Raw genomic sequence first — 23,952 nt, 5'->3', positions numbered from 1 at the left:
TTTACGAGTGACGAGTATTTTCACGCACCTTTATCATTTGTTTTATACTGGTGCAGTTCGTGGAATTGTACACTCATCTCTGCTCTCCTGCGCCTGATTCCATGCACCAGTTACCCACAGCCAATTAAAGTCGTCAGTGATTGGGTCTCAATGTAGGCAGCAGCCTCTCTGAGTTAGTGATTGCTGTTTAGCAGTCTGATGGCCTTGAGATAGAAGCTGATTTACAGTCTCTCGGTCCCACGTTTGATGCACCTGTACTGACCTCGCCTTCTGGATGGTAGCGGTGTGATCAGGCAGTGGCTCTGGTGGTTGATGTCCTTGATAATGTTTCTGGCCTTCCTGTGACATCAGGTGCTGTAGTTGTCATGGAGGGCAGGTAGTTTGCCCCAAGTGATGCGTTGTGCAGACCGCACCACCCTCTGGAAAGCCTTGCGGTTGAGGGCGGTGCAGTTGCCGTATCGTGGGAGACAATCACAAAGACAGATGAAACAGATCAGGGCGTGACAGCAGGGTTGGCGAATGCCAAATTTCTATGATGCAGCGCAACAAGATGCTCTCGATTGTGCATCTGTAAAAGTTTGTCAGGGTTTTGGGTGACAAGACAAATTTCTTCAGCCTCCGGAGGTTCTTCACCACACTGTCTGTGTGGGTGGACCATTTCAGTTTGTCTGTGATGTGTATGCCGAGGAACTCAAAACTTTCCACCTTCTCAACTGCTGTCATGTCCTGCTGTCACGCCCTGATTTGTTTCACCTGTCTTTGTGATTGTCTCCCACCTCCAGGTGTCACCTGTTTTCCCCATTAGTCCCTGGTGTATTTATCCCTGTGTTTCCTGTCTCTCTGTGCCAGTTTGTCTTGTTTTGCCAAGTCAATCAGCATTTTTCCTAGCTCCTATCTTTCCCAGTCTCTGGTTTTTCCTAGCCCTCCTGGTTTTGACCCTTGCCTGTCCTGACGTCGAATCTGCTTGCCTGACCTCTCTGCCTGTCCTGACCTCGAGCCTGCCTATCGCCTGGTACTGTTTGGACTCTGACCTGGTTTATGAACTCTCGCCTGTCCCCAACCTGCCTTTTCCCTACCCATTTTGTTATAATAAGTATCGGAGCTCAACCATCTGCTTCCTGTCTGCATTTGGGTCTTGCCTTGTGCCCTTATAACTGCTGTCCCTTCAATGTGGATAGGGGGTGCTCCCTCTGCTGTTTCCTGAAGACCAGGATCATCTGTTTTGTTGACATTGAGTGAGAGGTATTTTCCTGTCACCACACTCCGAGTGCCCTCACCTCCTCCCTGTTGGCTGTCTCGTCGTTTTTGGTAATCAATGCCACGACTGTTGTGTCGTCTTCAAACTTGATGATTGAGTTGGAGGCTTGGATGGCCACGCAGTCGTGGGTGAACAGGGAGTAGAGGAGGGGGCTGAGTGTTGAGGGTCAGCGAATTGGAGATGTTGTTTCCTACCTTCACAACCTGGGGGCAGCCCATCAGAAAGTCCAGGACCCAGTTGGGCGGGGTTGAGACCCAGGGCCTCCAGCTTGATGATGAGTTTGGAGGGTAATATGGTGTTGAATGCTGAGTGGTAGTCAATGAACAGCATTCTTACATAGTTATTCCTTTTGTCCAGATGGGATAGGGCAGTGTGTAGTGTGATGGCGATTGCATCGTCTGTGGACCTGTTGGCACAGTATGCAAACTGAAGTGGGTCTAGGGTGGCTGGTAAGGTGGAGGTGATATGATTCTTGACTAGTCTCTCAAAGCACTTCATGATGACAGAATTGAGTGCTATGGGGCGGTAGTCATTTAGTTCACTTATTTTTGCCTTCTTGGGTACAGGAACAATGGATGCCATCTTGAAGCATGTGTGGACAACAGACTGGGATAGGGAGCATTTGAATATGTCCGTAAATACACTAGCCAGCTGGTCTGCACATGCTTTGAGGACGCGGCTAGGGATGCCGTCTAGGCCAGCAGCCTTGCGAGGGTTAATAGATTTAAATGTTTTACTCACATCAGCCATGGAGAAGGAGATGGGTGGGTACAGTCCTTGTTAGCGGGCCGCGACAGTGGCACTGTATTATTCTCAAAGCGGGCAAAGAAGGTGTTTAGTTTGTCTGGAAGTGTGACATCGGTGTCCGTGATGTGGCTGGATTTCTTTTTGTAGTCCGTGATTTCCTGTAGACCCTGCCACATACGTCCTGTGTCTGAGCCATTGAATTTGTAGCAGTTCACCTTGTCGCTGTACTGGCATTTCGCATGTTTGATTGCCTTGCGGAGGGAATAACTACACTATATATATTCAGACATACTCCCAGACCTCTTTCCATGGTTAAATGCGGTGGATCACGCTTTCAGTTTTGCGCGGATGCCGCCATCCGTCCACGGTTTCTGGTTAGGGATATTTATATGTTATGGATCAGTTGTTACTTTGAACACAATCAAACCATGATGCGCCACATCACATGATATCACAGTAACCCCTGTGGCCTCTGATTGGCTGTTTTTCTCCTCTAGGGGCCCAAAGGACCCGCGGGGGATGCAGGACCTGACGGAGAGCAAGGACATGAGGTAACTGTTGTTTAATATCAAGATTGGATCTCATTATTTTGTTGTCATTTCACAGTGATTTTCACTATACTTTTGGCACACACTCCCTCATGCTTTTGCACACACAAACACACACACACGCTTTGTTTTACTTCTCTCTCTTTCCACAGGGAGCTCCTGGCGGAGAGGGGGAGCCAGGTCCAGTTGGAGAACCTGGGATAAAGGTCAGTGTCCTAGAGAATTACTGATTTGGATTTTAAAACCACCAAAACAAAATGACAAATCAGACAACATGCTAGTGAAGTTGCCTACTCACCCATTAAACTTGTACAGAAGATGTTCCTCAACATACCCTAGGTATGAAAAATATAAAAAAGATGGCAATGTTAAACTGAGAGCGGTACCAGGTCCTATTTGTTCCCAGAAGCCTCTTGGAGGGCCATGGCATCTTTTCATCCCTGTGTTGGGTAATGTCCCCCTGAGGGGACTTGACCTCCTGAGCACTATGAAAAACACAGTCAACACTTACAAATAAAGTACTTAAATCTAAGTAATATTTTATTTGGAAGTTAGAATATCCATGGGCTACAGTACCTCAAGACTCATTTACAGAACTTAGAGCTGTCTTATCATCTTATTTTGTATAAACTCCTGAGCACCTCTTTTGTTGTGTCCCTGCAGGGCCACGGGGGGCCGGTTGGAGGAGAGGGGGAACAAGGACAGCAGGGAATGAGAGTGAGTCCTAACTGAGTCCTTCACAAGACCTTCTGAACACAGTCTATGCTCCTAATCCTGCTCTGCTTGTTTTTGGGAGAATCCGATATGCCCGTATATTTACTGTGCCCTCGTTTGATGGAGATGTGTAATCTCTTGGCCGGCGTTGAGACGGATTTGTTTTTGTCTGTTGGACTGTATCAATAACCCCCAGGGATGTCGGTGGAGCCTCTCTCTCCCCTCCCTCTCTCTCCCTCCTCTCTCTCCCCTTTTCTTGGGCCAGGGGAAAGCACTGTAGAGAGAGAGAGAGGGTCCTTTTTGCCAAAGCTTACACTCTCAGAGATCCTGTTGTAGGACATCATTGTGTTGTACTGTGATGCAGAAGGATGTGCAACAATTACATCGGTACAGTCTAGTGTAGAAAGTGGAAGACATACCTGTTCTCCAGTCTAAATGTCTGTATTATGGATGCTACCGTGTAGCGACTCAGGTTGAGCTGGACTCTCTGCTTCCCTCATCGTCAGGCCGTGGTTTATGACATGGGCCACCAAAGTGGCCCTAATGTCATCGGAAATATGTCTCCGTCTATTGCCTGGTCCCCTTCTTTGTTCTTGTCCTCGTCCTCATCCTCCTCCTCTCTTCCTCTTCCTCTCGCTCTCACTGCCTCCATGTTTGCAAAGTTCTCACAAAAGAGATGATCTTACCTGAGGTCTATTTGTAGTGCTAAGGCTCAGACTAATTGGGGTTCAATTACTGTAGAAATGTTTTCATGTGTGTGTGTGGGTGTTGCCAATTTCAGGAATGTTTTGCTTTTTGAATAGAAGTGTTTTCCCAATGATCGCAAGATATTTCATTCTTGAACGAAATGTCTAATGTAATAAACAGTGTTTAGGGTTTTGCAAGTGTGTTGCAGAATTGCAAACAAAGTGCAAAGCAGAAAATGTGTTTGTACTTTTGGTGCCTTTTGTTTAAGGGATGGTTGCAAAAGTTAAGGGTTTGATGCTTTTGTCTAAGAATTCACTTTCAGTGTGTAAGCAATTGGCAAAAACTGTAATCACAATGGCTTACATATAACGGAAGGAAAATATAATCGTCACAGTCAGGCTCTTTCCAATGTACAACATGTTTCTTGCCCTGTGGGTCTGTGTAAGCCTACATACATATGAGTCAACTATACATACTGGACAGTAAAGCCTAAACATTCCATAGGAACATATTAGCATGGTATTAATTGTAACAGCAGTGACCATGGTTGGTTGAAGTAAATGTGATGCTGTGTTTGTAGGGTCTTCCAGGTCCTGCTGGTGAGGACGGGCCCCAGGGAAAAGATGGACCAAAGGTAACACACTGGACAATAAGCTAAATGAGAAGGCCTTTGCTGTTTTGCTCCTACTTCAGAAGTCTCCTAGAACCTATGTCTCTTTAATCTCCTACTCTTTCTTTCCTGTGATCTTGATCTTTCTCTTCTCCCGCTCTCTCTCTCTCTCTTGCTCTCTCAGGGGGAGCCAGGTGACTGTGGGCCCATGGGCGAGGCAGGGGACAGGGGGATAGAGGGAGACCCTGGGCCTCCTGGAACCACCGGAGTGGCTGGAAAACGGGGTTTCTCTGTAAGTGTGTCCGTTTATTAGCTAAACTTATGACAAAAAAGAATAATGATACAACAATTAAGCCGTACAGTAGGTAATGATGCCAATGTGTCCCAGTAGGGGTCAGTATTCTGGGGCACATGGCGTTCAGTGAGGTCGCTGTCATAATGGAATTGTAACAAAGAAGATGATTTTGTCAGCAGCCATTTGATCTCCCAGTGTCTAATGAGTTTGCCTCTCTTCCAGGGTCCAGAGGGGAAACAGGGTCCCCCCGGCAACCGAGGACGGCAGGGCAAGAAGGTACACACCTGTTTTACTATTAGCATGTGTTGATAAATGACATCACCGATTTCTCATGGGTGTCCATGCTCTCACAGCTTTACTGTTGTTCTGTCTTCAGGGTGAGGCTGGAAAACCAGGTCCTATCGGTGAGACAGGGGACATCGGGGACATCGGCCAAGAAGGAGGGATGGGACTGAAAGGAGCCAGAGGAACCAGAGGCCCTGTGGTCAGTGCCCAGTTATCTATTCTCCGAGTTCTCACCCCTCCTAACTTCCTATGTGTGCAATATGTGTAGGAAAGTGTCCCTCATTAGTACTGAAGGGAATCTATCAGGTTATTGTGTTGTTCGGGTCAATGGAGTGGCCAAGAGGACAGCAGCCTCCATTCAGTCTCAACAAGAAACACTTGAAATTAATGGAGCTGTTTCCTTGTGTCCTTGTGTTGGTTGAGATGAGGTAACACATTCAGCATCCTACCACCCAGTAGAAATACTTGTTGATATACATACACATACTCTCACAATTGACAAGTTGCATAATTCCCAAGTCATTGGCAGGCCTGTAATATTTTATATAAATAATGGTGATGAACTTCCTAAGTTTCCCTCTCTCTCTGGAGAAGCTAGCCTGAGTGAATGACCTCATATTGCACTATTCAAACCTGGCAAAGCCTCTGTTGGATCAGTAGCTCAGACTAAGCAGAAGTGATCTGAAATCTTTCCTAATCTCTAAAGCTAATCTCCCTCTGTTTTGTATAGCAATTAGCAGGTTGCTAATCCGGTAGTGTTTGAAGACAAGCAATAGGCCTATCAGATCTTCTGTGATGAGTTGTAAAAAACAGAGCAGAGGCTTTAAATAACCGTTTTTCCCCTGGAGCATGGGATCACACAGGAAGACATAGAGGAAGGAAAACTCATTTTCCAGGAGTGTTATGCCATGAAACCTCTGTTGTGATAGCTGGGAAAGGAAAGATGTATGGCTTAGTGACATACAACACCTCAGGTCCAGGGATGCAGCCTGCATAGGTGCTTAATGTTTAACTCCAAGGTTATATTCAGCATAACCACATAGTGCAGATAGAATAGCAAAACAAATGGTTGTAAAAACAAATGTTTCTGTTTTCTGCATGATTTTCAGGGTCGTCCAGGAGTTATGGGGCCTGAGGGGATGCCAGGAATTGCAGGATACACGGTGAGTTATTCCTGTCTGTGCTACAACAACACACTTCTCTTTATATCTCTCTCTCTCTCTGTCTCCTTCGATCGCAATCTCGATCTCACTCACTGACTCACTCACTTGTACACACTCATACACACAGACACGTTCAACAATAACTTTAAAGTGTTTCTTAAGGGTATGTGTGTCTTTTCAATTACTGATAACAACATAGGTATGCAACAAAGGTATTCTAAGCCCTGTTCTGTTATGGTGACATCATGTCACTCATGTCACTCACACCAAGTCATGACTCCTGACTTCCTTATCAGATCAGCTTTCATCCCCTAAAAGAGATTCACCCCAGTCTCTTCACCTCAGAGAGACTCACCCCAGTCTCTTCATCTCAGAGAGATTCACCCCAGTCTCTTCACCTCAGATTCACCCCAGTCTCTTCACCTCAGAGAGACTCACCCCAGTCTCTTCACCTCAGAGAGATTCACCCCAGTCTCTTCACCTCAGAGAGATTCACCCCAGTCTCTTCACCTCAGAGAGATTCACCCCAGTCTCTTCACCTCAGAGAGATTCACCCCAGTCTCTTCACCTCAGAGAGATTCACCCCAGTCTCTTCACCTCAGAGAGATTCACCCCAGTCTCTTCACCTCAGAGAGATTCACCCCAGTCTCTTCACCTCAGAGAGATTCACCCCAGTCTCTTCACCTCAGAGAGATTCACCCCAGTCTCTTCACCTCAGAGAGATTCACCCCAGTCTCTTCACCTCAGAGATTCAGAGATTCACCCCAGTCTCTTCACCTCAGAGAGATTCACCCCAGTCTCTTCACCTCAGAGAGACTCACCCCAGTCTCTTCACCTCAGAGAGATTCACCCCAGTCTCTTCACCTCAGAGAGATTCACCCCAGTCTCTTAGCCAAACAAGAACAAAGAAGTTATTGGATATGGTCAACCTCAAACCATAAAACCAAATCTCATTCTGGCTTTTAGTTTCATAACGATGCAGGGGCACTACAAGTTCACGTTGTTCCTTTTTAGTCTGTTTGTACTGTACACTCACTCTTAGCTCATTCACACACCCACCCAAGTTGTTGAGTGATTTCTGTGGTCCTGACAAATAAGTCATTATACCAGGGGTATATTTCTCTCCCTTGCTGTCCTGAGTGTGTTTATAATAAAGCCTCGTGATTAACACTATGTTGACCACCCACGCCGTGTCAACTTATGTGTTATTGTACTGTCTGTCAACCGTGAGTTATGGGTTCTTTGAATATTATGCAGCATATAGGACATAGATATAGGTGAATAATCATGGGTTTGGTTATTCTTAGGGCCACGCCGGCAAACCAGGACCCATAGGACCACCTGGACCCAAAGGTGAAAAGGTACCCTATGCATTTGCATGTTTTTGTCCTCCTCCTAAACACAGTGTTATGTTTTCAGCCTTTTGAAGATATATGCCATGGACGTCAGCTCTCCACAAAGACTTGGTTCATTTGTTCATTTGTAACATCCTACATAAAGTCATGTACACTATAAATCTTAGAATGCGGTGTTCAGCATATTTCAGACAAAATGTCCTGAGTTATAAGGTGCACACCCCACAGCAACTTTCCCTAGCACCCCTCCCCACTTCTCCTTCACCCAAATCCAGGTAGCTGATGTTCTGAAAGAGTTGCAAAATCTGGACCCTACAAATCAGCTGGACTAGACAATCTGGACCCTCTCTTTCTAAAATGATCTGCCGCAATTGTTGCAACCCTCTATTACTAGCCTGTTCAACCTCTCTTTTGCATCGTCTGAGATCCCTAAAGATTGGAAAGCGGTCGCGGCCACCCCCTCTTCAAAAGGGGGAAACACTCTAGATGCAAACTGTTACAGACCTATATCTATCATGCCCTGCCTTTTTAAAGTCTTCGAAAGCCAAGTTAACAAACAGATCACCGACCATTTCGAATCCAACCGTACCTTCTCCGCTATGCAATCTGGTTTCCGAGCTGGTCATGGGTGCACCTCAGCCACACTCAAGGTCCTAAACGATATCATAACCGCCATAGATAAAAGACAGTACTATGCAGCCATCTTCATTGACCTGGCCAAGGCTTTCGACTCTGTCAATCACTGCATTCTTATCGACAGATCTCAACAGCCTTTGTTTCTCAAATGACTGCCTCGCCTGATTCACCAACTACTTCTCAGATAGAGTTCAGTGTGTCAAATCGGAGGGCCTGTTGTCAGGACCTCTGGCAGTGTCTATGGGGTGCCACAGGGTTCAATTCTCGGGCCGACTCTTTTCTCTGTATACATCAATGATGTCGCTTTTGCTGCTGGTAATTCTCTGATCCACCTCTATGCAGACGACACCATTCTGTATACTTCTGGCCCTTCTTTGGACACTGTGTTAACTAACCTCCAGATAAGCTTCAATGCCATACAACTCTCCTTCCGTGGCCTCCAACTGCTCTTAAATGCAAGTAAAACTAAATGCATGCTCTTCAACCGATCGCTGCCCGCACCTGCCCATCCAGAATCATTACTCTGGATGCTTCAGACTCAGAATATGTGGACAACTGCAAATACGTAGGTGTCTAGTTAGACTGTAAACTCTCCTTCCAGACTCACATTAAGTATCTCCAATCCAAAATTAAATCTAGAATCTGCTTCCTATTTCACATCAAATCCTCCTTCACTCATGCTGCTAAACATATCCACATAAAACTGACTGTCCTACCAATCCTTGACTTCGGCGATGTCATTTACAAAATAGCCTCCAGATGCAGTCTATCACAGTGCCATCCGTTTTGTCACCAAAGCCCCATATACAACCCACCACTGCAACCTGTACGCTCTCGTTAGCTGGCCCTCGCTTTATATTCATCGCCAAACCCACTGGCTTCAGGTCATCTATAAGTCTTTGCTCGGTAAAGCCCCACCTTATCTCAGCTCACTGGTCACCATAGAAACACCCACCCGTAGAACGTGCTCCAGCAGGTATATTTCACTGGTTATCCCCAAAGCCAACTCCTCATTTGGCCGCCTTTCCTTCTAGTTCTCTGCTGACAATGACTGGAACTAATTGCAAAAATCACTGAGGCTGGAGACTTATATCTCCCTCACTAGCTTTAAGCATCAGCTGTCAGAGCAGCTTACTGATCGCTGCACCTATACATAGCTCATCTGTAAATAGCCCACACAACTACCTCATCCCCATATTGTTATTTATTTTTGCTCTTTTTGCACCCCAGTATCTCTACTTGCACATCATCTTCTGCACATCTATCACTCCAGTGTTAATGCTAAATTGTAATTATTTCGCCACTATGGCGTATGTATTGCCTTACCTCCCTAATCTTACTACATTTGCACACACTGTATATAGATTTTTTAATTGTGTTATTGACTGTACATTTGTTTATCCCATGTGTGACTCTGTGTTGTTCTTTTTGTTGCACTGCTTGGCTTTATCTTGGCCATGTCACAGATGTAAATAAGAACTTGTTCTCAACTGGCCTACCTGGTTAAATAAAGGTGAAATAAAAAATAAAGTTTGTTGTGCCAGAGTTGGATGGGCGCATTGTGGCATGCTGTCTCATTTTATTGTTGTATCAGAGTGTACTGAGTGTATTTTGGTATGGTGTTCCAGGGTTACCCTGGAGAAGACAGTAAGACCCCAGGACCTGCCGGGCCACTAGGTGAACCAGTAGGTCTCGCCTTCCTTCAACTTACCTGTCCTCTTCCTATGTGTGTGTGACTTAGGGTTGAGTCAGAGGTGATGTCCAAAATGGCACCCTATGAAACATTACATTAACCGTTTTCTAATAGTGGTGTTGCTTGAGGCGTAGTTGTCCAACCATGCTTGACAGCAGTCCAAGAGAGGGGATGTCCAAAGCCGCTCTGTGGAGGCTGCTGAGGGGAGAATGGCTCAAAATAATGTCTGGATCAGAGCGAATGGAACAGCATCAAACACCTGGAAACCAATGCATTTGATGTGTTTGATACCATTCCACCGATTCCTCTCCAGTCATTACTGGAGTGTGTGTTGGCCTCCCAAGTGGCGCTGTGGTCTGAGACACTGCATCTCAGTACTAGAAACGTCACAACAGACACCCTGGTTCAAATCCAGGCTGTATCACAACTGGCCGTGATTGGGAGTCCCATACGGTGGCTCACAATTGGCACAGGGTTTGGCTGGGTTAGGCCGTCGTTGTAAATAAGAATTTGTTCATAACTGGCTTGCCTAGTTAAATGAAGGTTAAAAAAATATGTTTTTACTTCAAGCCCGTTCTCCCCAAATAAGGTGCCACCAACCACCTGTGCCAAAGCACTACAGTAGATAGATTGTAAGCAGTGTAACCTATAAGAAGGAAGGTATTAGCTCAGAGAGTTTAAGGTGAAATGCAGCCTTTCCTAAAAGATTCAGAGCCCTAATGTATGTGTGTGTTTGGGCAGGGTCTCCCGGGTGAGCGAGGAAACCGCGGAGAGCCTGGAGATGAGGGATATCAGGTAAAACCACCATAAACACCACAACATCAAATGTATCACAAAATCACTTTTCTGGTGTTTTTTCTGTTGCGTTTCCATTATTTTCTTTGGTGCTTGTATTAAAGCAGGTCTGAGACCACACATCTGAGTCATGAGCATCCCGGATTACTGAATTCCTAGGGGTTAGTCAGGAGGAAATCTGGTGTTATTGGCATAGACACTGACAACTAACACACACACACATGCGAAACACGCACACACAGGTTCAGGTCAGGTGTGAAGTTAACAGTACAAGATGAAAGTTGTGCAGAGAGAAATCCCAGAATCCCCTGCGGCGGGGTTACTAGAGCTCTCCCCTCCTATGAACACTTTGCCCAAGCGCCGCCCTCCTCAGAGAGAGAGGGAGAACAATGGTTTTAAGCATTTATAAGCATTCTTCTGCTGAACTGGATATCAGTTCAAAGTCACGGTTGCTAATCTTGATTTGGCAGTTGTTGAGAGGCTTGAGAGACTTCCAGGATCCCATTAGACAAAAGTGTGTGTGTGTGTGTGTGTGTGTGTGTGTGTGTGTGTGTGTGTGTGTGTGTGTGTGTGTGTGTGTGTGTGTGTGTGTGTGTGTGTGTGTGTGTGTGTGTGTGTGTTAACTCTAACTGGCCACGGCGGGTCAACCTATGGGGCTTCCCCCCCCCCCCCCCTTCTGAGTGGTGAATTTATAGAGCAAAGTTTGTCTGAGCCACCTGCAGCCAATGTAATAAAATACATACCTAGAAAGCTTGGCCTGTGAACTACAGTACTCTGCGGTTCTGCTATTCGTATGGTATGAAGCTTAGGGGACTATAGAGTGCTGTTGAAAGAAAGATAGATATGCGAACTCAGTTGAATGCGCCCACAGTTTTATTGTGCAACATTTCGACCTAAAGATCAGGCTTATTCCAGCTAACCTTGTGTAGCTGTAGTGAACCAAGACACAGCTAGCATCTGACATCTGGGTCTCACTAAATAACATGACTCAACCAAACCAATATCACCAAGTCAGGTGACTGTGTAGCTGTAGTGAACCAAGACACAGCTAGCATCTGACACTGGGTCTCACTAAATAACATGACTCAACCAAACCAATATCACCAAGTCAGGTGACTGTGTAGCTGTAGTGAACCAAGACACAGCTAGCATCTGACATCTGGGTCTCACTAAATAACATGACTCAACCAAACCAATATCACCAAGTCAGGTGACTGTGTAGCTGTAGTGAACCAAGACACAGCTAGCATCTGACACTGGGTCTCACTAAATAACATGACTCAACCAAACCAATATCACCAAGTCAGGTGACTGTGAAGCTGTAGTGAACCAAGACACAGCTAGCATCTGACATCTGGGTCTCACTAAATAACATGACTCAACCAAACCAATATCACCAAGTCAGGTGACTGTGTAGCTGTAGTGAACCAAGACACAGCTAGCATCTGACATCTGGGTCTCACTAAATAACATGACTCAACCAAACCAATATCACCAAGTCAGGTGACTGTGAAGCTGTAGTGAACCAAGACACAGCTAGCATCTGACATCTGGGTCTCACTAAATAACATGACTCAACCAAACCAATATCACCAAGTCAGGTGACTGTGTAGCTGTAGTGAACCAAGACACAGCTAGCATCTGACATCTGGGTCTCACTAAATAACATGACTCAACCAAACCAATATCACCAAGTCAGGTGACTGTGTAGCTGTAGTGAACCAAGACACAGCTAGCATCTGACATCTGGGTCTCACTAAATAACATGACTCAACCAAACCAATATCACCAAGTCAGGTGACTGTGTAGCTGTAGTGAACCAAGACACAGCTAGCATCTGACATCTGGGTCTCACTAAATAACATGACTCAACCAAACCAATATCACCAAGTCAGGTGACTGTGTAGCTGTAGTGAACCAAGACACAGCTAGCATCTGACACTGGGTCTCACTAAATAACATGACTCAACCAAACCAATATCACCAAGTCAGGTGACTGTGAAGCTGTAGTGAACCAAGACACAGCTAGCATCTGACATCTGGGTCTCACTAAATAACATGACTCAACCAAACCAATATCACCAAGTCAGGTGACTGTGTAGCTGTAGTGAACCAAGACACAGCTAGCATCTGACATCTGGGTCTCACTAAATAACATGACTCAACCAAACCAATATCACCAAGTCAGGTGACTGTGTAGCTGTAGTGAACCAAGACACAGCTAGCATCTGACACTGGGTCTCACTAAATAACATGACTCAACCAAACCAATATCACCAAGTCAGGTGACTGTGAAGCTGTAGTGAACCAAGACACAGCTAGCATCTGACACTGGGTCTCACTAAATAACATGACTCAACCAAACCAATATCACCAAGTCAGGTGACTGTGAAGCTGTAGTGAACCAAGACACAGCTAGCATCTGACATCTGGGTCTCACTAAATAACATGACTCAACCAAACCAATATCACCAAGTCAGGTGATTGTGTAGCTGTAGTGAACCAAGACACAGCTAGCATCTGACATCTGGGTCTCACTAAATAACATGACTCAACCAAACCAATATCACCAAGTCAGGTGACTGTGAAGCTGTAGCGTTTCAACTAGAGCTGAGCGATATGGACAAAAATCCATATTGTGATAAATTGCCTCAATAGACTTGCTAATGATAAGGTTATAGCAATGTGCACCACAGTTTATTTTTATTATCATTTATCATTTAAATTACTAATGTTACTACTAGTTTGATGGTTGTAGCCATCAATTGTCCCATTAACAATCATCCATATTAGCAAAATTATTTCATTTCAAACTTTTGCGATAATTGATCGGTTTGGTCTGTGTCGATCATTGATGGTTCATCGCCCCAGCTCTAGTTTCACCTGTATAATGTCTCTGTCTCTTTGTTATTTCCAGGGCCACACTGGCCTCACTGGACTTCGCGGGGCTGTTGGAGCACCAGGCCTTCCTGTAAGTCCAATAAATACTCTGTGTAGGCCTTATCAGCATCTACAGTTTACATACACTTAGGTTGGAGTCATTAAAACTTGTTTTTCAACCACTCCACAAATTTCTTGTGAACAAAATATAGTTTTGGCAAGTCGGCTAGGACATCTACTTTGTGCATGACACAAATAATTTTTCCAACAATTGTTTACAGACAGATTATTTCACTTATAATTCACTGTTTCACAAATCCAGTGGGTCAGAAGTTTACATACACTAAGTTGACTGTGCCTTTAAACTGCTTGGAAAATTCCAGGAAATTATGTCATGGCTTTAGAAGCTTCTGATAGGCTAATTGACATCATTTGAGTCAATTGGAGGTGTACCTGTGGATGTATTTCAAGGCCTACCTTCAAACTCAGTGCCTCTTTGCTTGACATCATGGGAAAATCAAAAGAAATCAGCCAAGACCTCAGAAAAAAATTGTAGGCCTCCACAAGTCTGGTTCATCCTTGGGAGCAATTTCCAAATGCCTGAAGGTACCACGTTCATCTGTACAAACAATAGTATGCAAGTATAAACACCATGGGACCACATAGCCGGCATACCGCTCAGGAAGGAGACTCGTTCTATCTCCTAGAGATTAACGTACTTTAGTGCGAAAAGTGAAAATCAATCCCAGAACAACAGCATAAGACCTTGAGAAGATGCTGGAAACAGGTACAAAAGTATCTATATCCACAGTAAAACGAGTCCTATATCGACATAACCTGAAAGGCCGCTCAGCAAGGAAGAAGCCACTGCTCCAAAACTGCCATAAAAAAGCCAGACTATGGTTTGCAACTGCACATGGGGACAACGATCATACTTTTTGGAGAAATGTCCTCTGGTCTGATGAAGCATAAATAGAGTTGTTTGGCCATAATGACCATCGTTATGTTTGGAAGAAAAAGGGGGAGGCTTGCAAGCCGAAGAACACCATCCCAACCGTGAAGCACAGGGTGGCAGCATCATGTTGTGGAGGTGATTTGCTGCAGAAGGGACTGGTAACTTCACAAAATAGATGGCATCATGAGGACGGACAATTATGTGGATATATTGAAGCAACATCTCAAGACATTAGTCATGAAGTTTAAAGCTTCATCGCAAATGGGTCTTCCAAATGGGCAACGACCTCAAGCATACTTCCAAAGTTGTGGCAAAATGGCTAAGGACAACAAAGTCAGGGTATTGGAGTGGCCATCACAAAGCCCTGACCTCAATCCCATAGAAAATGGAACTGAAAAAGCGTGTGCGAGCAAGGAGGCCTACAAGCCTGACTCAGTTACACCAGCTCTGTCAGGAGGAATGGGCCCAAATTCACCCAACTTATTGTGGGAAGCTTGTGGAAGGCTACCCGAAACGTTTGACCCAAGTTAAACAATTGAAAGGCAATGCTACCAAATACTAATTGAGTGTATGTAAACTTCTGACCCTCTGGAAATGTGATGAAAGAAATAAAAGCTGAAAGAAATAATTTCACTTTCTTAAATAAAGTGGTGATCCTAACTGACTTATGACGGAATTTTTACTATGATTTAATGTCAGGAATTGTGAAAAACTGAATATATTTGGGGTGTGTGTGTGTGCGTGTGTGTGATTTTGTTGATTAGGGAACACCAGGGGAATCCGGAGAACCGGGCCTGAAAGGAGAAATGGGAACTCAGGTGAGTGTGTGTGTGTGTGTGTGTGTGTGTGTGTGTGTGTGTGTGTGTGTGTGTGTGTGTGTGTGTGTGTGTGTGTGTGTGTGTGTGTGTGTGTGTGTGTGTGTGTGTGTGTGTGTGTGTGTGTGTGTGTGTGTGATCATGGTATTCTTTGTAAATCAATGCATCGGACTCATTCTGCTCCTGGCTTTGGGAAAGGAAAGCACAGTCTTTGTTAAATCACGTCTAGATGAGATGTTACTGTATAACTAGATGACCAATAAAAGTGTTACACCAGCCTACTACAGAAGCCTTCCTACAGGCTTCCTTGGCTCTGAACACCATGAGGGTTGGGTTGAGCAATCACCTGTCAACACTATGGGAGAAGAGGAGACACTCATTTCCAAACTGCAGTTCCTAACAAGCTAGCCAAGCCGTGGAGACAACCGTTTTTAACCTAGGACTCTATTGCTCTCGATCAACAAGCCGAAGTGCCAGAGCATAAGCATTGTCATGTGAAGAGAGGGAGAAAAAAAAACACTTTTATTCCCATGAAATCAGACTGGGCCAAAACAATGCAGAACAGGCTTGAGCATCTGTGCCTTTGATACCAGAGAAGACGGATGAGGGAAGGAGAGAATGAGGGGGAAGAAGGAAGCAGAGAATTATGTTTGTTTGGCCACCCACTGTGCGCTTCATGCTTCAAAGTGTTCCTTCTGAATTCCACAAGGCTTGAGAATACACACTGGAATGCACAAAGCTTGAGAATACACACTGGAATGCACAAAGCTTGAGAATACACACTGGAATGCACAAAGCTTGAGAATACACACTGGAATGCACAAAGCTTGAGAATACACACTGGAATGCACAAAGCTTGAGAATACACACTGGAATGCACAAAGCTTGAGAATACACACTGGAATGCACAAAGCTTGAGAATACACACTGGAATGCACAAAGCTTGAGAATACACACTGGAATGCACAAAGCTTGAGAATACACACTGGAATGCACAAAGCTTGAGAATACACACTGGAATGCACAAAGCTTGAGAATACACACTGGAATGCACAAAGCTTGAGAATACACACTGGAATGCACAAAGCTTGAGAATACACACTGGAATGCACAAAGCTTGAGAATACACACTGGAATGCACAAAGCTTGAGAATACACACTGGAATGCACAAAGCTTGAGAATACACACTGGAATGCACAAAGCTTGAGAATACACAAGGCTTGAGAATACACACTGGAATGCACAAGGCTTGAGAATACACACTGGAATGCACAAAGCTGGCATCAGTTAGAATTTTGAAAAAAGGAGCTATTTATTATGCACTTCAAGTCTAAATTACTTCACTTCAAGTATGAATTTAATTCAGAATTATTTTATCTGCAGCTTGATAATGTATACATTTTCAGAGTTTGTGAATATCATTCATTTGTGACATAATGTTACTCTTTATGGAATATAGCTCTTTATGTACAGAAATAGGATTCTTTGATCTGCATATGGTCACATATTTCCTAAAAACAAGCTGAGGTACTATATCTTACATAGTTCTAAATACCCTTGACATGTTAAGACACGTGACTTGGCCTATTTGCCTATTTTATCAGATTGAGTGAATATTGGTGCGTCACATATTGAGTGCAAGTTCGGCCTTCTTAGAAAAATCTGACACAAGACTAGAGGTGTATGAGGGAAGTATACACTACGCAGATCTGTATATGTAAACATCCATTTAGCCGAAGACTTAAGCTTACACTTTTTTACAATCACTTTGGCACTAATTTCAGAACCTTGTGGTCATTTTTCAAAACTCTAGACACAAAACTCAAAACAGTCATCACTTGTAACACAGTGTTCAAAACATTGCATTCAGATCTTTAAAGAAACCTTGCACTTACAGAATCATTGGTTCAAATAACTAATTTATCATGAAATACCATAGGAACATTCATTTAGATCACCCACACACAAAATACTGATAGTTTCACTGTGTAGTTGTTCATTAAATATTGTAGTACAAAATATGTGATTCATGTTTCATTATGGTACTACACGTAAATACATCACTGTAAAAGGACTAGTAGAGAGAATACTACAGACACAGTGGAATTATTGAACGAAATCTGAAATGTATTGATGAAATACAATAAAATCACTCATAGGTTTCTTTGAATCAAAGCAAAAATAATTAGCAACAAAAAAGAAAACCACTTCAGTAAAACGTCAACCGCAGTGTTCCTCACCTGGCTTACTGTAAAACATCAACTGCAGTGTTCCTCACCTGGCGTACTGTAAAACATCAACTACAGTGTTCCTCACCTGGCTTACTGTAAAACATCAACTACAGTGTTCCTCACCTGGCTTACTGTAAAAAGCAAAAACAAAGGATTGATTACTGTACTTCTATATTCCCAACAACTCTGTCTTGTGGATTTGGCCACAGGTTCTCATCCACATCACAATGGATGTTTTCATTAGCCAAATATCTTGGGAAGAATATTTGGGCGTGGCGAATCCAGGCCTGACACTGGTCTGCCGTGATGCCATTGCATGCGCCATCCATGGCGTGAAGAAGGGTGGCTTGTTCGTGACGTCGCCTATCATACACCTTCCACCTCCATGTGGAGAAAAATTCCTCAGTCGGGTTAAGGAAAGGAGAGTATTATGGTAAGTACAGGGTGGTAAATTGTGGTTGGGCCTGAAACCAAGCTTGCATCATTTGAGCATGGTGGAACCTGACATTATCCCACACAATGACGTAGGTCACATCATCAGCTCTACAGACCTGATTTAGCTCACCAAGGAAGGTTACAAGGAGAGATGCATTATATGATCCAATACGAGGTCTGCATCCCACCACACCATCTTCCGATATAGTCGCACACCTGGTGGTGTTTGCCCCCACGTTGTCCATGGACTTGGATGGTTGCCCGCTGGCCAAAGAAATTCCGACCTCTCCTCCTTGTCTTGGCAAGGTTGAACCCTGACTCATCCAAAAATAGGAATTTGTGATGGTTTTCGTCAGCATCCAGCTCCATCACCCTCTAAAAATACATTTTGGAAAGAGAATTACTGATTTCAATGGTGTAGAATTTTGGGGGAATTTTTCAAAACAGTCATCTTGAAACTGAACATACCAGTCCTCAGTTGCTTGACTCTATCTGCATTTCTTTCAGAAGGCAAACGGTATAGCTGTTTTAGAGACACCTGGTGCCTTTTCAGCATGCGTGCAATAGTAGGCAAACCTATGACTTCCACATTGTTAAACATGTCGTCATTGTCCAAGATGTGCTGCCGAATTTCTGTAAGGCGAATATCATTTCTGTCCTGAACCAAATTGACCACACTCCGCTCTTGTTGGTCAGTCAGAATTTTGCCTCTGCCTCCTCTATTTGGCCTTGTCTCAATTCTGCAGGGAAAATTACAGTAAGAACACATTTAGTCACATCACCTACTCTGTGGTACACATTGGTTGATCTTCTGAGGTTTGGTTGAATCATTGTAGCTGCCTCAGTCATTGTCATGATTTACGACCTGGTCTACAACTATTGCTCGGATTTCATTGGACACTCTTGACTGTTGCTGCCGCTGTCTTGGTTTGTGGCCTTGTCCTCTACCGCGTTCCCCCACACCTCTCAAATGAGGCCCACGACCACCTCTCAGAAGGGGTGCTTGTCCTCTACCGCGTTCCCCCACACCTCTCAAACAAGGCCCACGACCACCTCTCAGAAGGGGTGCTTGTCCTCTACCGCGTTCCCCCACACCTCTCAAACGAGGCCCACGACCACCTCTCAGAAAGGGTGCTTGTCCTCTCAAACGAGGCGACCACCTCTCAGAAGGGGTGCCCCGCGTTCCCCCACATCTCAAACGAGGCCCACGACCACCTTGTCCTCAGAAGGGGGTGCTTGTCCTCTACCGCGTTCGAGGCCCCACACCTCTCAAACGAGGCCCACGACCACCTCTCAGAAGGGGTGCTTGTCCTCTACCGCGTTCCCCCACACCTCTCAAACAAGGCCCACGACCACCTCTCAGAAAGGGTGCTTGTCCTCTACCGCGTTCCCCCACACATCTCAAACGAGGTTCAGAAGGTGTGCCCCCTACACCTCTCAAACGTGGCCCACGACCACCTCTCAGAAGGGGTGCTTGTCCTCTACCGCCTAACCCCACAGATCTCAAACGAGGCCCACGACCACCTCTCAGAAGGTGTGCTTGTCTCCTGACATTCCTTTGACCACCACGTTTCCTTCGTCTTCCTCCTCCCACTGCTTGACCTCTGTTGTGATCTGGATCACCTGCTGACTCCATGTTATCATTATGTTGTTGCCGGTGGATACCACTCATTACACTATATACTCGTACCACAATGTACGAGTTGGCAGTTTTGGAAAAGCAATTACAAGGGCCTGCATATATACACTCACCGGCCACTTTATTAGGTGCACCTGCGTGTTAACGCTAATAGCCTGCTCCTTTGAATAGCGAATCATGTGGCTGCCTGAAACTCAATATATGTAATATATAGAGTAAAGAGCTTTAGTTGTTGTTCGACCAAACATTAGAACGGGCAAGATGCGTAATCTAAGCAACATTGACCATGGTATGATTGTTGATACCACACATGGTGGTTTCAGCATCTCAGAAACAGCTGCCCCCTGGGATTTATGCACTACAGTTTCTAGAGTTTACAGAGAATGGTGTGATAAACAAAACACATTCAGTGAGCGGCTGTGGGCAAAACACCTTGTTAATGAAAGAGGTCAGAGGAGAATGTCCAGACTCATTCAAGCTAACAGAAAGGCCACAAATGCTCAAATAACAGCCATTTAAAACAATGGTGTGTATGCTGCAAAAGGGGTACCTGAAAAAGTCATGTCAAATCTGAAAACATGGTCTGGAAAAGTGGTACATGGGACCATAGAAACAGTGTCTGACAAAGAATGATGATGAAATATTACATCCATAGATAATGTAGTCCAATTGGTTCATGTTCCACGGTAATTGGTGTCATTGGATCTCATTATCCTGAAGATTTGATGATCTAAACATGGAATATTGTTTGTCAGTTTCCATAAAATGATGCATTAAGAGTAACGCAACAGTTACTTATCATTTTCAGCAGGTGTATCAATTGATAGTTAGATCATTGTAATGAAATGAATAGACAGACATCTCAAATGTAATGTGCATTTTGAAATGGTAATACTTTGATGTTAAGTTGTGTCATTTTGAACAGGTGATTTTAGTTCAATGAACAAATGATCTTAGCTTTATGTGTATTGTATCCAAGTAATTGCAAAAAGTGTTAGTTTTGAAAATGTGCTTTGTGAGTTGTGAGTTTTGTGTCTAGAGTTTTGAAAAAGGACATCAACTTTCTGAAATGAGTGCCAAAGTGATTGTAAAATACTGTGATGTAACCACACACATACAGAGGAAGGAACTGCCTCTGTCAGGGAATAAGCAGACACATGTAGATGAATAATGGATTTGTTTTTATTGGTAACAAAACAATTGGTGTGTGTGTGTGTGTGTGTGTGTGTGTGTGTGTGTGTGTGTGTGTGTGTGTGTGTGTGTGTGTGTGTGTGTGTGTGTGTGTGTGTGTGTGTGTGTGTGTGTGTGTGTGTGTGTGTGTGTGTGTGTGTGTGTGTGTGTGTGTGTGTGTGTGTGTGCATGCGTGTGTGCTTGTACAGGGCCTCGAAGGGAAGAAAGGAGCGAGAGGCCTGACTGGGACCGCTGGTGTTGAAGTAAGTATCACATCACCACAATGTAGAGAAGTCATGAAGAAAGAAGGACAGAGGGAGAGGGTGATGGGAGAGATGTAGAGAGGTACAGAGTGAGAGGGTGATGGGAGAGATGTAGAGAGGTACAGAGGGAGGAAATAGATATATTGCATTATATTCTGTACTACAACAAACAAGCCTAATGCATTGTGTTACGTGGAGATTACATTTACGTTATGGACTACTTTGTAGGGGGGAGAAATGGGGAGAGAAGTGGAGATAGAGGGATGGACAGAGAGAGATTGAGAGAGAGCCTGTGTGAAGAGATCAGAGGGTAGTGCGTACGACCCAGTACATCACTGGGGCCAAGCTTCCTGCCATTCAGGACCTCTCTACTAGGTGGTGTCAGAGGAAGGCCCAAAAAAATGTCAAAGACCCCAGCCACCCTAGTCATAGACGGTTCTCTCTGCTACTGCACGGCAAGCGGTACCGGAGCGCCAAGTCGAGGTCCAAAAGGCTCCTTAACAGCTTCTACTCCCCAGCTGTAAGACTGTTGAACAGCTAATCAGGTTGAGAGATTAGAGTGGCAGTGTATCGTAGTGTAGGTGGTTGGATAAAATGCATTACGGTGAGAAGTGACCTCAACTGGCTAAGACCCGAATATTCACGTTAGCGCACATAACTAATGCCTTTACAAGTATTGTCATGGAGACACGACAGATTGAGATTGATATTGTTGTTTTGTATTTCCCAGGGCGAAGTTGGTTTACTTGGATCCAGAGGCATGGAGGGATACGCTGGGCCTGACGGTCCTCCAGGACTGGTTGGGTTACCAGGATTTCCAGGGAAGACTGGGCGACAGGTAGCTACACACTCATCAGACACAATTATTCCCCGTGCCTGCAGACACACACACACAGAATGGGGCCCTATAATCTGTCCATAAACAAACTCTTGCCCTGTCTGTGCTCTACAGTAGGTCACAGTAAGAGTCAGGGGATTGTTACATTGTGTAAGCAAACTGTAAGAGAGCCATTCTCTCAGCATCAGTCTGTGGCTGACAGTCTGACCCGCTCTCTGAATCAGAATAAAGTTTACGATCCAGTGACCCCTTTCTTATTTAGTTTTACCGCGTCTCCTCGTTCAAAACCTCACTCATCTATTTTTCTTGCAACATTACACGCAATCACAACACTAGCTAGCGTCACAGTACATCTCCAACAATGTCCAAACTGAAGAATGGACTGAATAAAGTTATGAGATTATCCCATTATTAAAGGAAAAATACACTCAAAACTATATTATGGTATTTTTTTAATTAGTCCATGTCAGCAATCAAGTTTTCAATATATTGGATTTTCAAGAAGCAAAGTGTCACTTGCATCACATGATGCAAAACGAATACTTCTTGAAAATCCTAAATCTTGAAAATTTGACTGCTGACATTTTGGGAACTGTGGACTAATGAAGAAAAAAAGTCCTTTAAGTAGATTAAGACAACAACACATTGTTAATGTGATTGTGGCTATAGACTGCGACCAGGACTGAAAGACTCCTGTAATCCAGTAAATCAACATATCACAGGAGAAATGGACTTTAAGTAGATTAAGACAACAACACATTGTTAATGTGATTGTGGCTATAGACTGCGACCAGGACTGAAAGACTCCTGTAATCCAGTAAATCAACATATCACAGGAGAAATGGACTTTAAGTAGATTAAGACAACAACACATTGTTAATGTGATTGTGGCTATAGACTGCGACCAGGACTGAAAGACTCCTGTAATCCAGTAAATCAACATATCACAGGAGAAATGGACTTTAAGTAGATTAAGACAACAACACATTGTTAATGTGATTGTGGCTATAGACTGCGACCAGGACTGAAAGACTCCTGTAATCCAGTAAATCAACATATCACAGGAGAAATGGACTTTAGAAGACTGAAATATGGCTGCCCCTCCTTTTCCCTTCCCCCTCTCCTTCTGGGCCCGTATTCTTATACTGATCTAGCATCAGGTTCACCCTGTACACCAATTACAATCTAAAAGGAGAAACTGATCCTAGTTCAGCGCTCCTGCACACTGGGAGGCTTAAGGAATACGGATCCTGCTCCCACCAGCTGTGATATTCATCAGGAAATGACTGGTCATGAAATGGCTTATTTGATTTGATTGGGTTTCTGTGGTCAGAGATCAATGGGATTCTTGATACTTAAGTCTGCAGCCCCGGCAGCCCTGAGTATGTGGGTATTTCATGCATGGATGACCTTTAGTCTTCCCCTGCTACCCAGGCAGCCAGACCGACAGTGGATGACCTTTAGTCTTCCTCTGCTACCCAGGCAGCCAGACCGACAGTGGATGACCTTTAGTCTTCCCCTGCTACCCAGGCAGCTAGACCGACAGTGGATGACCTTTACTCTTCCCCTGCTACCCAGGCAGCCAGACCAACAGTGGATGACCTTTACTCTTCCCCTGCTACCCAGGCAGCCAGACCGACAGTGGATGACCTTTACTCTTCCCCTGCTACCCAGGCAGCTAGACCGACAGTGGATGACCTTTAGTCTTCCCCTCCTACCCAGGCAGCCAGACCGACAGTGGATGACCTTTAGTCTTCCCCTGCTACTCAGGCAGCCAGACCAACAGTGGATGACCTTTAGTCTTCCCTTGCTACCCAGGCAGCCAGGCCGACAGTGGGTGACCTTTAGTCTTCCTCTGCTACCCAGGCAGCCAGACCGACAGTGGGTGACCTTCAGTATTAGCAACCCTGTCTGTCAGTTACATAAGAAGCCGGTCTGG

The 23,952-nt window shown here is 44.6% G+C and overlaps 1 protein-coding gene across 1 annotated transcript in view; it reads left to right on the top strand.

Annotated features, from left to right (window-relative positions):
• The window catches only part of LOC135513154 (collagen alpha-1(XXIV) chain-like), a 243,408-nt gene that overhangs the window by 185,887 nt on the left and 33,569 nt on the right, over window positions 1-23,952 (top strand). Inside the window, exons 33-47 of the mRNA XM_064935912.1 lie at window positions 2,503-2,556; window positions 2,706-2,759; window positions 3,217-3,270; window positions 4,535-4,588; window positions 4,749-4,856; window positions 5,082-5,135; window positions 5,236-5,343; window positions 6,254-6,307; window positions 7,615-7,668; window positions 9,927-9,983; window positions 10,733-10,786; window positions 13,704-13,757; window positions 15,386-15,439; window positions 21,122-21,175; window positions 21,906-22,013. Of these exons, the coding sequence (XP_064791984.1) occupies window positions 2,503-2,556; window positions 2,706-2,759; window positions 3,217-3,270; window positions 4,535-4,588; window positions 4,749-4,856; window positions 5,082-5,135; window positions 5,236-5,343; window positions 6,254-6,307; window positions 7,615-7,668; window positions 9,927-9,983; window positions 10,733-10,786; window positions 13,704-13,757; window positions 15,386-15,439; window positions 21,122-21,175; window positions 21,906-22,013 (975 nt within the window). The remainder of the gene's footprint in view (window positions 1-2,502; window positions 2,557-2,705; window positions 2,760-3,216; window positions 3,271-4,534; window positions 4,589-4,748; window positions 4,857-5,081; window positions 5,136-5,235; window positions 5,344-6,253; window positions 6,308-7,614; window positions 7,669-9,926; window positions 9,984-10,732; window positions 10,787-13,703; window positions 13,758-15,385; window positions 15,440-21,121; window positions 21,176-21,905; window positions 22,014-23,952) is intronic.

The sequence above is a fragment of the Oncorhynchus masou genome, chromosome 24, assembly GCF_036934945.1.
Source record: "Oncorhynchus masou masou isolate Uvic2021 chromosome 24, UVic_Omas_1.1, whole genome shotgun sequence".
Lineage (NCBI taxonomy): Eukaryota > Metazoa > Chordata > Actinopteri > Salmoniformes > Salmonidae > Oncorhynchus > Oncorhynchus masou.
The sequence above is the reverse complement of the archived record's forward strand: the minus strand, read 5'-3'. Positions and strand labels throughout refer to the sequence as shown.